The 14,539-nt window shown below is 46.3% G+C and overlaps 1 protein-coding gene across 1 annotated transcript; it reads right to left on the bottom strand.

The window, feature by feature from the left end:
* Positions 1–440: 440 nt before the first annotated feature.
* On the bottom strand, positions 441–12,638 carry LOC123145383 (uncharacterized). The gene is made up of 12 exons (XM_044564785.1): positions 11,627–12,638; positions 11,366–11,509; positions 10,983–11,256; positions 9,855–9,981; positions 8,298–8,348; positions 7,538–7,819; positions 7,057–7,339; positions 6,791–6,934; positions 6,174–6,538; positions 4,994–5,090; positions 1,872–4,824; positions 441–1,770 (listed from the first exon to the last, which is right to left on the bottom strand). The coding sequence occupies exons 1-12, from the start codon at positions 12,539–12,541 to the stop codon at positions 1,346–1,348; spliced, it is 6,060 nt and encodes a 2,019-aa protein (XP_044420720.1). The 5' UTR covers positions 12,542–12,638; the 3' UTR covers positions 441–1,345.
* Positions 12,639–14,539: the final 1,901 nt, after the last annotated feature.

Here is a 14,539-nt window from a genome sequence, read left to right as displayed (position 1 = left end):
CAGATACTAGGGCGGTGGTGGGAAGGGAAGGAATCAGACGTCCACCCTGAATTTGGCTGGCAAGTTCGGAGTTTAACTGCTCCCTCCGTTCACAAATATAAGATGTTCTAACTTTTTTGTGAATCAGATGTCTATAAACACGTTTTAGTGTGTTTGTTCATTCATTTCAGTTCATATGTAGTTCATATTTCAAAACATCTTATATTTATGAACAGAGGGAGTAGTTAATAACAAGTCACCACCAATTAATCAACTTCTGAGATTTTATCGGCACAAGTAAACATGGCAAACAACCGAATGATCGTCTCAATAGTTCAGACTTCAGGCACACACACATGGGGATCAACTCATATATAATGTTAGGTTATCAGCAACAGCCAAAACATGCGACAATCTCAAGCAAAAGAGGGGAGAAAAGGTGTGAAGCATAAACATCATCCCGAAAGACTTCAAAATTCCGAAGGAAGTTCCGAATGGGGGATCAGATGATCTTCTTATGAAGACACCACCACCTTCTGAAGCCGCAAATGGAGCATTTGCATTCCTGTTTACTGAAAGGAAAAAAGCTTCTGCAGAAATAACTTTGAAGCTATTCCCTCTGGAACCTTCTTACTGCAGAAATAACATTTGTGCAACATCATAGACAACGCACGGACTTTTGTTGACGCTCCACATGTGACACAAAGGTCTAGGGATCTAAACCAGACGAAAATAAGAACTTCACTACCAGTTTTAGTGCAAATTCAGATTCAAGCCACATAGTAACGACAACGGCAGCTTAAACTGAAGATGCCCTGTCAGCCACCCATGAATGAAGAACTCTCTTGTCGTGCAGGAAGTAAATCACAACAGGCAGTGTCAGTAAGCATCTATACGGTTCCTGATTGGTGCTAACAATTTTTACTCGTGTGTACCTATGTGCGCAAGTAATCAGTGAATAACTGAATATGCGTGTGCTCACTGCCCCATTATATAGCAGAGCACAAGCCAACACAAATACATAAGGCATGTCAACTTTCAAGAATTATCCAATCAAACTCAAGATACAAACACACTATTCATTTATATCTTGTCATTTTTATCTAAATCACAAATCATTACATTATTGGACGAATCTTTACAAGTAAGCATTACATAGCATTACTAACATTCCTGAATCATTTCACATTTTTTGAGAATCAGAAAAAAAATGAAGAGGAGAGAGAATATTACTTGCACCGGCAACCAGTTGCAGAAAATCCTCTTTCCACCGGTGTATTGTTATTTTCCTAAAATAACTACCATATAAATATTGTTAGTGGAAAACTGAAAATTATGCACTACATAGATGCACTAAAACAGTATCTCATGAATGTTGTTGCGCGCTTTGAGTTGCCACCATGAAAGCAAAGTAATCCTTCTTAATGTTTTTGAGCCTCACGACCACGTCGCTCATGCTTGCCCTCCGACTAGGAGAGTCGTCCGAACACTCTAGACCCAGTTCGAATATCGACACAAGAAAGTTTCCATTGCAGGCAATGGAGGATGTCGACGAAGAAGTATTAATTGTTTGGTGATGGAATGCAAGGTTCATTTCTTCACCCTGTTGTAGCTTCTCATCCAAAACATCAACGAGCTTTGCTGGAAATGCTTGCGAAACCCACCATCTGAGGCTAGATTCCCCGACGAACATAGCGTCCATGGGCCTCTTCCCTGTGAAGACTTCAAGCAACATGATCCCGAAGCTGAACATGTCAGTCTTTCGTGATGCCTTTCCCATGAATGCTAGCTCTGATCAAGCCAAAAAATCAACATAATTAATTAATCAAACCAATAAATGATGGTTATCTATTCAAATAAATTGCTCCTGTGTGATCATAACAAGTACATACCAGGGGCCATGTACCCAATTGTCCCCGGCATACTTGCTGAAACCATGGAGTTGTCATCACGTAGAAGTAACTTTGCAATGCCAAAGTCGGCAACATGCGCCGTCATGTCGTCATCGAACAACACATTGCTAGGCTTCAGGTCGCAGTGCAGGACAACTTGGAAATGATGATGGTGCAGGTACTCCATTGCCTCTGACACGCCAAGCATAATGTCCAATCTCTGCATGAATCTTAGTGGTTCCCTATTTTCGTTGTGCAAGTGTGTCTCCATGCTACCATTGGGCATGTACTGAAGAAGCAGTGCCTTGAAATCCAGGCTGGAACACGCATTCAATATTTGTATCAAGTTGCGATGTCGAGCCATGCGCAACACTTGACATTCAGCATCAAAACTCCTCACGGCCTGCTCGACTTGCATATTGAGCACTTTTATTGCAACCACAAAACCATCATCTAGTTGGCCCTTGAAAACTTTGCCAAAACTTCCAATACCAAGTAGGTTGTCCTCATTGAAATTTTCAGTGGCACGAACAATCTCATGGTAGGATACTAACCTATGGCTGATCAGATCAGTCATGCTAGTAGAAGTCGTACCATAAGAATGTTTCTTATTTTTCTTTCTGATCATTAGGTAAATGGTGGCTGCAAATGCACCAACTCCAATGATGACAACCAGGAGTATAAACTTGTGGATGTGTCGACTATAAGTCAAGTTAGACTTGTGCAGGCACGGTGACAGTCCGAGACGAGGAGCGCCACATAGCCCAACATTCCCCATCAAAGATTGTAAGGTGAGGTTCGAAAAAACACCTCCATTTGGTATTTGCCCTTCTAACCTATTGAAGGAGAGGTTCAAAGAAGAAAGGTAAGTGAAGTTAACAAGGTAGTCTGGTATCGTACCTGAAAGATTATTTGAGGATAGGTCCAGTGTTTCTAAGTTGGTTAATTGGCTGAAAGAGTTTGGAACTAAACCCTTAAATGAGTTGTGCGAAAGATTTAGGTAGGTTAATAATATGGCAACCTGTCCAAATGAACCTGGAAGGCTACCAGACAAGAGGTTACTAGAAAGATCTATCCAGTCCATATTTTGCATATGGCTAAGATCAGAAGGTAATGTACCAGTTAGGGAGTTATATGACATATCTAGTTTCATAAGGTTCCTGTGATAAAACAAGCTTGATGGTATGGTCGAAGATAAATGATTATAAGATAATAAAACCTCAGCTAACATGGTGAGGTTTCCCATGGCATCTGGTATGGAGCCAGATAACATATTGTCCCTGAGTATTAACTGTACGATACTTCCCAGCATACCAATTTGTACAGGGATTTGGCCAGCCATTCTATTTCCAGAGAGAACAAGTGCCTGGAGATTCTCCAACTTAAGAATGGATTCTGGTATTTCTTTGGTAAGATAGTTGTTGGAAAAGCTTATCACACGAAGACCGGTAAGATTTGATAGTGTTGTTGGAAGCCCACCAACCAAACGGTTGTTATCTGCTCCAAATATTACCAGGTTAGTCGAGAGGTTACCAAAATAGCTAGGGATACTCCCAGTGAAAGAATTATTCGATATGACAAGGACTTGAAGTTGTTGACAATTGCAAAGGCTGGCCAAGAAACTAAGATCCCCTTGGAGATGATTCTCTTGAATATAGAGAACGATAAGAGGCCTGTTATTTCCAAGTGTTAACGGTACTGGTCCAGTCAGTTGATTGACACTCAAATCTAAGGAAGACATTTTTGTCGAATTTCCTAGAAATTTTGGGAAGGGACCTGTTAGCTGATTGTTTGCAAGGTGCAGCCAAGTGAGTTGTCTCAGTTCTCCCAATTCCACAGGAATATCTCCGCTTAAGTTGGAGTCTGCGATGTCAAGTGCGCTGAGCATGGTGAGATTTCCAAGCACAGGTGGGATCGGGCCAACTAGGGCATTGCCACCCATAGAAATTGCAGTAAGCCGTGGTAGCGAAGCCAGCCATGTCGGCACCACATCCACGAATAGATTTCCAGGAATGATAAGTTCCCTAAGGTGCTGGCATGATGCAAGGCCCAATGGAATTTGACCCTCGAATTTGTTCTCATAAAGATTAAGTATTAGCAACATGGGGAGACTAAAGCTTCTATTGCTAGGTATATGACCTGTTAGATTGTTGTGCCCCAGACGCAAGTCAACAATCCTAGACATGTTGAAGATGGTAGGAGGTACTGGACCGGAGAGCAGGTTCCAGTTCAAGCGAAGAACCTGGAGCAGGAGCAAGGAGCCAATACCAGATGGTATTGGGCCGGACAGACTATTGTTCCGAATATCGATGTGGCTCAGTGAAGGTGTGCTATCAAATGAAAAATTTGGCGTGAGGCCGGTAATGGAATTTCTTTGGAGAGAGAGGAACGTAAGGCTACGCATGTTTCGCACCTCAGTGGGGATCTGCCCAGAGAGCTGGTTGAAACTTAGGACCAGATACTGGAGCCTGGTGAGGTTTCCAATGGTAGATGGGATTGTATCCGATAGGCTATTGTGGCCAAGACCAAGATACCTAAGACGAGCTAATCTTCCAAGGTCAGCTGGGATGGAACCGGTGAGGTTTGTGTTGGTTAGGTTGAGGGTGTGGAGGAAAGAGAGGTTACCGAGGTGAGGGCTGAGCTCTCCTTGGAGGGGAATGTCCGGCAGCTCCAAAGCGGTGACACGCTGGTGGTGGCGCCGGCTGCACGACACACCGGTCCAGGTGCAGAAGGACACATCAGTTGTCCAGTTATCGGCCAAATTTTGGCCGGACAACTGGGATTTGAAAGCCAGCAGCGCGGCAAGGTCGGTGTTGTTGCTCGGAGCAGGAGATGAAACAGCCACGAACGGCATTAGCAGCAAGCTGGTGGCCATGAGCATGACCGGAATGCATGAACGGGCCATGTCACTCGATGCTCGCATCTGTGTAATGTATGTTGGCTGCGTGAGGAGCTGTGGGCAATGTTGATGGTAGCTGCATGCTGCCATTGCATCTCAGTCACCTATATAAAGATATTCTCACCAGCGATAGACTCGAGAGTGTTTGGCCCAGATTTCAGAAGTTGGCACTGTCATGCTTTGTCTGAAGTGAGTATTATCATCGTCTGAGTGTTTTACTTACAGGCTTACGTTTGCTCGCTGGAGTATAGCCTCTTATGTGGCGTGGGACCTTGACTAGCTTGGCGAATTTGCGGCCACAAGCATGGAGCAGTCGGCACCTGGCAAGCAATCATAGCCTCATAGGTTAGCTATCCTTCTTCCACGGGCAAATAATTTTTCCGCGCGATAATGACCCGAAAGCAGCAGGAGAGTTTCCTAGTGTGTGTTTTTAAGCTAGTGATAAATACAATAAAAATAGATGAGGCAAATCTTTTGCCTCCGTTTTGAAAAAAATAAATACAATAAAAATCGGAAAATTAAAAAAGTGAATCAATACAGCAAAAAAGGGGTTAAATCAAAGAAAGTTGCTCTGTACGCAACTTGCCTTGTAGCCAATTAGATGGAGGTTTTTGATAGACGCCTTTGCTTCGAGGATCACCATGCCAACATCTGCCTTGGGCCTGTTCTTCCATTCTCAAAACCGTGGAATTATTTTTACAGCATCCTCAGCAAGGAGGCAATTTAGTTAAGTGTTACGGCTATACGGTTCTAGCTCTTCTTCCATTCTCAAAAACGTGAAAGAATACAGCATCCTGGGAAATTTCCTCGGCAAGGAAAAACAATTCCAGCTCTTCTTCCAGCGCACGACTGGCTATGGCTCTTGTGTTGGCGGCGGTCTAGTGAAGTGTTACGATCTGGGCGAAAAGTGGTCAATATGCAGATTAGCTCAATGTGGGTGAGCAAGAAGGCAGATCGTTCTTTCTACCTAAGCTTGATTTAAGTGCTACTTGATCAACAGCTCTAGGCTGACTGGAACGATAGAGTAAAGAACATATACACTATATACTTGATCCAACAAAGTTAGCTGGCTTACCAAGCAACACCTAATAAATAGGCTGCTACGAAATATATATAGCAGAAATAAAAGCGCCAGCGTTTGGCATCCTGATACTAGTCTTTTACTACATTAGGAACAAACATAGGGGCATTACATAATACGGTCCATTCTGAATGAAGCATAGCACAGCCAGATCAACACTTCCACGCGTACTCGTGCTCTAGTTGAAGTCTTCATGTTCTTTGTCAAGAACATACATACCCTTGCCTACAAACTAAACAGTGCCCTTGCATATGTAGAACAGCAAATGATTCCCCCAGAAACGCTTTGGTTCATGCAAATATATAGCCAGCCACAAACTCACCAATGGAAAAAAGGGTCGTCGACGGTAAGATCAGATGCTTTCTGGATGCTCCATTCATTCTGATATTTAGGGCCTAGCACCATCATCTTACAATCACAGCCCCATGGAACACCCGAGAGAGCCACCAATTTGCTTGTCATCTTTTCCGCCTTGGCCACCGAAGTAAGACTCTCTCTGTTTAGCAGAACATACAAAGCTTGGAGCTCTTGCGCTCTCGTGGAGATGAACTTGAGGAATTCAAGTTCAACTTTGTTCCCTCTGTATTCATGGATAACCATCTTCTTGACGTGGGACTTGATGCATTCAATAGTAGGGAGCTCCTGCCAGAACTTGGCATGGTTCCTTCCAGTGGGTTCAGTTAAAGACTGGAACATCATATCAGTAAATGGTTAATTAGAGATGGATAATGCAAGAAGCAATAATTTCCGTTGCTAATAAAAAGTGGTATGAGTGCCAAATAACCACTTCCACTGGGTTCAGTAAAGACTGGAACATCATATCAGTAAATGGTTAATTAGAGATGGATAATGCAAGAAGCAATAATTTCCAGTGCTAATAAATAGTGGTATGAGTGCCAAATAACCGGCTGAATAAATGCATGGGGCACTTTGATTCACCTCGATGTGCAGCGTCTCAATGTTGGGAAAGCATCTGAGGTAGGCCACCAGCATCTTGACATCCTCTATGACACCAAAATTAACTTTAAATGCCAATATCTTGACGCTTGGAAGCACTGTGCTTGGGCTCGGCTTTGTGCCAGGCTGCAATGGCAGAACAATGCACCAAAAGAAGCAGATATATATGTCATGCATCTCTATTTGCCTCTCTATACACATTAGGGATTAGCAATCCATGGAATCATGGAAACTTGGGAAGTCTATACCTCAATGACATTGTCGCCGATCTGCAGCCGGTGAAATCCTGGCTCCAAGAAGCCGAGCACCTGCAGCTTGGGCGCATGAGCAATCTTGATCATCATAGTACTCTCAGCACCTTCTCCACGGGGCGCTTCCAGCAAGAAGAGCCGCTCCAGGAGCGGGGCATCCACCACGGCAACCTCGTCCGCCAAGAAAATCCAGAGGAGCACGCACCGGAGGCTTCTGCTCCGTAGGTGGATGAGATCGGGTGTACAGCTGAGTACGAACGCGAGCTTCTCCAGAGCCGGGCTGCAAGCGAGCATGTAGTCAAGGTCCCCGTCGCTGATGCTGGTCGTGAACATGCTGAGTTCATGGAGGCGGGGCAGGACGTCGGCTCGGCGGGAGAGACCAGCGGTGTCCGGGAACGTGAAGAAACCCAGGAAGAGGCGCTGGAGCTAGGCGCAGCGGAGGATGTCCGCGGGGAGGCGCACGGCGTCGGGGGGGAACCTGGCGAGGTCGGCGTCGTTGACGAGGACGAGGTCCTGGATGCCATTGGCAGCGAAGAGGCGCGGCCACTCTGCGATCTCGCGCTCGTGGGACGCGAACCGGCAGCGGGTGATGTGGATGGCGCGGAAGGGGCCCGGGTGGTCGGAAAGGACGCGGGCGACGATGGATCGGGGCAGGTCGGCGTCGTTGAGGGAGAGCGGGGTGGAGCGCCAGAGGTGGCGCCAACGGGAGGCGAGGGAGGAGGTGCGGGCGGCGTCCTTGACGGGGAGGCGTGAGACGATGCTGCGGAGGAGGTCGTCGGGGAGGGCGCTGATGCGGTCCTCGCCGTCGTAGTCAACGGCGGGGGCGAGGGAGGCGGCACTTGCCACGGAATTTACACCGCCGGGGCGCCAGCCCATGACGTTCTCGACGATGGCGGCCATGGCCTGAGCGGAGAGGAGTGGGGTGGAGACGCGGCGGCGAGCGGACTGAAGGGGACAAGCAAAATGGAGTGGAGTGGAGGCGCGGCGGCGACTGGAGTGGAAGTAGAAAGGGGAAAGTAGATAGGGTTTTTACTGGGCCAGCTAAATGTTGGAAGCGGCGTCCCACGGGCCCATTCGGCAGACGGAATGGAATGTTCTTTCAATTATTTACTTCTACCGATGCTATCTCCGGTTGATCAAGAGCCCCCTGGACAGACCATTATTATATCTAAAGTTGCTGACTTTATTATTGATCAAAAAATGTTACGTTGCAGTGTTGCACGAGCAGCTAATACTACCTGCATCCTGATTTATTGGCACCCTCGTATTTAGGGTCATCATAATTATAACTAATAAAATATAAATTAAATGTAGAAAAATATATTATAAAAAACTATGTTTAAATACGAATTCAACGGTATAATCTTTCGTGACATACATTGATATTTTGTTAGTTAAATGCTTTGTTAAAATTTGACGTGAAAAAAGAAGGGGGCAATACACCAGGCAAATGATATCTTTACCGTGACGTCAGAGAATTTTACAAATCCCTCTAAATTATGTAGCCTTTTATGATTTCTTTGCTTGGTATCTAAATAGGAACATTGTCTCAAAAAAAATCTAAACAGGAACAAAACATTCTTTGTGAGTGGATACATAAGTTTGGGGGTCATGCAAATTCTAAAACAAGTTCGGGAGGTTCTAACATACCAGCTATATGGCTTTGGAAACTACGTACAAGTTTCACATAAAGTTAGATATGTTGTTGGAGAATTCTTCATGGAATTATGCCTTTGAAAACCATACTTGTTTTTTGAAACTGCATACTTGGGTTGACGAGGCCCGGACTGCATTGGCAACAAACTTGTGAACGATGTAAATGTTCTCTGAGTTAATAAAGCAACCATAATAGTCTTATGTCACAAGTTGTACTTCTTTTTCGACAAAGGATGAATTTTATTGACTCAAAATGAAGCATCAAGATGATACAAACACAATGAGCACACCCGGCCTCTGCATAGCTAGGATGCACACAGCCAACACTAACGCACGCACACAAGAACACACCACAAAATAGCAAAGTCATATAAGACCAAAGCTATATGTAGGCGAGAAGAAAATAAAATAAAAAATAGAGCGATCAGATCCACAATCGGCAAACTACATCAATGACCATATCTGCACCAACCATTTTATGACACCACACGTACTTCTGATCAACCATAATAGTCTTATGTCACAAGTTCACAAGTTGTGAACCCCCAACTCTACCATTTACATGGTATTTAAGCTCATTCTATTGTTTCAGACTTCATGAGGCCCGGACACATATGGATCGTTCACAAGTTGTGAACCCCCAAGTCCCCAACTCTACCATCTCATGTGTTCTAGAAGCATTTATCCATATGCTTATCTGATACTTCTAATAAAAAGGAACTAGAACTAGTATCTCAATTCTAGAGAGCTCAGAACCAAGTTGATTCTAGGAAAGGAAATACATATTCAAATGTATTTTCCCATGCTTTTATATATATTTAAATGACATGCAAAGCACGTACAATTTACTAGTAATGTTAGGTTATCAACAACAGCAGCAGCAATCTCAGGCAAAAGGGCGGGAAAGGGTGTGAAGCATAAACATCAACCAGAAAGAGTTGGAAATTGGAAATTTAGACGTAATTCGATGAACTTCCAAATAGGGAACCAGATGATCTTCTTATGAAGACACTACCACCTTCTGAAGCTGCAAGCATTTGCATTCTGATCGCTGAAAGGAAAAAGTTTCTACCTCGACAAAATGGTTTTGTTGCATAGCTACCCTACCTTTGAAGCTATGCCCTCCGGAAGCTTCTTACTGCAGAAATAACTTCTGTGCAACATCAAAGACAAAGCATGGACTTTCGTTGAGGCTCCACATGTGTATAACACAAAGGTTTAGCATGCTTAATGACGTTGTAGTTGTAACTCCCGATGAAGTCTCTTCTGGTGCAGAAAGTAAATCACAACAGCGCAGTGTCACTAAGCACCTATATGGTTTCTGATTGATACTAACAATTTTTACTCATATGTACCTATGTGCGCTAGTAATCAGTACATATATGTGCTTCCTGTGAGATTCAGAAGCTAGGATAGCTCGGTTGCTAAATTCACAAGATAAGTGAGGTGCGGTGCTCACCGCTCAGTGCCCCATTCTATAGCAGAGCATAAGCCAACACAAATGCATGGCAACTTTGAGGAATTGATGGCTAAACTATCCAATCAAACTCAAAATACAAACACATAGACAAACAACAAAACAAGATTCTACTTATCCTTGTGTAAACTTTCACTTAAGCTACGTCACCTAGCCTGGCTCAAACACTAAAGAACATGGTAGATCCAAAACCGAAGATAACTGGCTTATGCAGCAACTCAGTAACATAATAGGGCAGGTCAGAAACATCTAGCACTGGATGCTGCACCCCAGAAATCACAAGCAGAGTTACCTAGCATTTGTTATCCTGATCACCAGGATGCACAAGATAACACATCAGCCTAGCTCCATGTAAGACTATGATTATCTGATCATATTCAAATTAATAGAGGTGCCATCATATAAAGGCAAAGAAAAAGATGTGCTAGAAAGCAGGCACACATTTAGAACACACACAGAGGCATTAGATAAAATGATAGGTCACGGTATCTTTTGAGTGAACCATAGGACTACTAGCTTCAACACTTTCAGATACTCATAGAGTCATGATAGCCGAAAGATTCATGCCTTGGTTAAGACCAAACATAGACGCCTAAATACTCAACAGTGCCTTGCATGTCGAACAACCAGTGATTCTCCAAAAGAGCTCAGGTCATGGAAAAATATAGCCAACCTCAGGTTCATCAATGAAACGGATCATCAACGGTAAGGTCAGACGCTTTCCGGAAGCTCCGCCTCCAAACACCGTCCTTTGGATTAGGCCCTAGCACCAGCAGCACAACATCCTTACCGGCCCATGGGTGATAGGTGTGATCCCCCAATTTGCGTGTCAGCTCATTAGCCTGATCCGCCGAATCAAATTTTTCTTTGGTCAGCACAACCAGTGCAGCCTGCAGCTGCTGCGCGTTGCTGCCAATGAACTTGATGAACTCAAATTCACTCTGATCGCCGCGGAACTCATGGACATAGACCTTCTTGACGTGTGACTTGATGCAGTTAACAGGACGGACCTCCCTCCAGAACTTGGCAAGGTGCCGTCCAGTGGGTCCATCGGCTGGAGCAGACTAGAAAATAACAATCCAATTACAGATGGATAACACAGGAGAAGAGCCAACTGGCCTTCTGTTGAAGGATGACTGAACAACTGAGTGTGGAATATATACTGGGTGTCACCTCGATGTGCAGTATCTCAACGTTGGGAAAGCACCTGAGGCAGCTGACCAGCATCTTGACCTCCTCCAAGGCACCAAAGTTAACCTTCAGGCCCAATATCTTGACGCCTGGAACCATGGTGCTCGGGCTCGCCCTTGTGTTAGGCTGCACTGACCGAACCATGCACCAAAAGAATATACATTATGCATCTCTAGAATGTACAATCAAGATATATTATGCATCGTTGGCAACTCCATGAGTCGAGTGATGGAAAGGTAGTACCTTGATGACTTTGTCACCGATGTGCAGCTGGTGGATTCTTGGCTCCAAGTAACCGAGGACCCGCAGTTTGGGTGCACAAGCAATCTTGACCTTCACCAGGACCCCATCACCTTCACCAGAACCTCCAGTAGGCGCTTCAAACAGGACGAGCCGCTCCAGGAGCGGCGCGTCCACCACGGCGACCTCCCCCTCCACCATGGACAACCAGAGGAGCACGCACCGCAGGCTTTTGCTGCGGAGGAGGACGCGCTCGGGCGTCTTGTTGAAGATGAGCGCGAGGGTCTCGAGGACCGGGCTGCAGGCGAGCATGTAGTCGAGGCCACGGTCGGTGATGGTGATTAGGAACATGTAGAGCTCCCGGAGGTAGGGGAACACGCCGGCGCCGCGGGGTAGGCCGGCTGTGTCCGGGAAGGTCCAGAAGCCCAGGAAGAGGCGCTGGAGCGAGGCGCAGCGGAGGACGTCGGCGGGGAGGGGCAGGGTGTCGGCGGTGGGGTCGCAGACATTGTCGACGAGGACGAGGTCCTCGACGCCCTTGGAGGCGAGGAGGCGCGGCCAGTCGGCGAGCGCGCGCCCGTGGTACGCGAACCGGCAGCGGGCGAAGGTGGCGCCGCGGAAGGGACCCGAGTGGTCGGCGAGGACGCGGCCGACCGCGGGCCGGGGCAGATCTACGTCGCGGAGGACGAGCGGGGCTGATTTCCAGAGGTGGCGCCAGCGGGAGGCGAGGGAGGCGGTGCGGGCGGCGTCCTTGAGGACGAGGCGTGAGACGATGTTGCGGAGGAGATCGTCCGGGAGGGCGCTGACGCGGTCCTCGCCGTCGTAGCCAGCGGCGGCGGAGAGGGAGGGGGGCTTTGCGATGGCTTGGGCACCGCCGGCCTCGGGGAACCACCCCATGACTTGCTCGACGATGGCGGCCATGGTCGGGGGTGGGAGTGGAGTGCAGGCGGCGTTGACTGCGCGAGGAGAAAGTGAGATATGGATTTTGCTGGGCCAGGTGAAAAAGGTCGGAAGCCGGTTCCTCACGGGCCCGTTTCGACGGATGGAGAGGAATGTTCTTGCAATTGTTTACTCCTCCGTACTTCCCATAAAATCTCGAGAGTCAATTAATCTACTCCACTTATTAATGGTTCTTTTTTACTAATGACATCTTCAGCGCGGCGCATCAAATGCCGCTAAATATCACGGTTCGAACACGTTGTGTCATCCAACACGGTGCATCAAACATTCACCATCAGTCTGCAAATCCAAATTCTCGCATACTGGAGGCCAACCTGGGACGTTTGTGGACGTCCGAACAGCCGCCATGTAGGCTTCCGACATCCCCGGTTCACACAAAAAAACAATTCGGAGCCCTGCTTTTCTCCCTGTGTCCATCCGGCCTTGCTTTGTGTCCGTGTAGTCCAAGACCGTGTCGTCACTATACCATCCACTCCGCAGTCCAGGCCTTGCAGGACCTCCCCCGCTCCACCCAGGCGCCAACCCCGACTTGCCTATGCCTCCCTTCCACCCCTAGTCTAACCGCCGCCTAGGCACCCTCCGCCCCCGCACATTATCGTCCATGGTGGACACCACGCCCGAAAAAATGTTCGTTCAAACGTTATAGCCAAATTTATTGAAGTTTTTCTTGTTTACTTTGAAGCACATATGATGGATTCGGTCGTGGAGCAGTTCTACCGAGTCCATGGATTCGTCCTCGTCATATGAGGATGAAATGACGATGATACTTGTAGTTATTGACAATGCCCAACATGCGAAGGAGCGTGTTCTCAATTTCAAGGAAAAATCAAGGGGCATCGGGTGATGAATCCGAATAGGGCACGTGGGCATATGATGCTAATTGACGGCTACTTTGTCCCTCGTGCGCTATTCAAGTCATTTTTTCATCGTCGTTTTTGGATGAGCTGAACTGTGTTCGATCATCTCTACATTGGTGCCCGACCCTATTATGACTACTTCATTTTGAAAAAGGATGTCGTTGGAAACAATGGATCATTTGGTTACTAGAAGCGCACAGCTGCATTGAGGATGCTTGCCTATGGCACGATGGGCAAATTCATGGGACGAGTACCTCCGGATGTCCAAAACAACATGTCTCGAAGCCATGATCAGGTTTGATATTGCGGTGGTCAACGTGTTTGGACCGGAGTACTTGGGAGAACTAACCGTCGAAGACACCGCACAGCTCGTGGCACTGTTGGGAGCAAGAGGGTGGCCAAGTATGCTCTGATTCCTCAATTGCAATCACTGGCAACAAAAAGAATTGCCATATGCTAGTGAGGGGAGAACCATGACTTGGATCAGTTCAGGATCCCCAATAGCACTTGAGCTATCTTTAGATGATTGTACTCATGAGACAAGTTGGTAATACCCCCTCCGTATCAAAATATAAGAAGTTTTTGTAGGCTAGTTTAACCTACAAAAACATCTTATATTTTGGTGCAACGGTAGTACAAGTTTAACCGCCAAAAAAAGAAGAAAAAAATAAAAGAATTGTCCATATGCTCTACAAGGGCATTATCGGGGTCATTGCAAGAGGCCCACCATCATTCTTGAAGCAGTTGCATCACAAGATCACTGGATTTTGCACTCTTCCTTTAGAATGCCTAGGTCTCACAATGACATAAATGTGTTGTTGCGGTCTCCATTGTTTGCAAGGTTGTGTGCGGGAGAAGCTCCTCCGTGCAGCTATACAATCAATACTCGTGACTATGACATGAGCTACTATCTTTGTGACAATATATATCCTTAGTGGATGACCTTCGTTGAGACCATCTCTGATCCAATGGGTGAGAAAAGATCTGACTTTGCCCAAAGAAAAAAAGGAGCTAAGGATGTCGAGAGGGCATCACAAGTGCTCCATGCCCTCTTTACAGTTGTTCGAGGACCTGATCTAGAGACATTTCTGGGAGATGATGA

The sequence above is a fragment of the Triticum aestivum genome, chromosome 6D (genome assembly GCF_018294505.1).
Source record: "Triticum aestivum cultivar Chinese Spring chromosome 6D, IWGSC CS RefSeq v2.1, whole genome shotgun sequence".
Lineage (NCBI taxonomy): Eukaryota > Viridiplantae > Streptophyta > Magnoliopsida > Poales > Poaceae > Triticum > Triticum aestivum.
The sequence above is the reverse complement of the archived record's forward strand: the minus strand, read 5'-3'. Positions and strand labels throughout refer to the sequence as shown.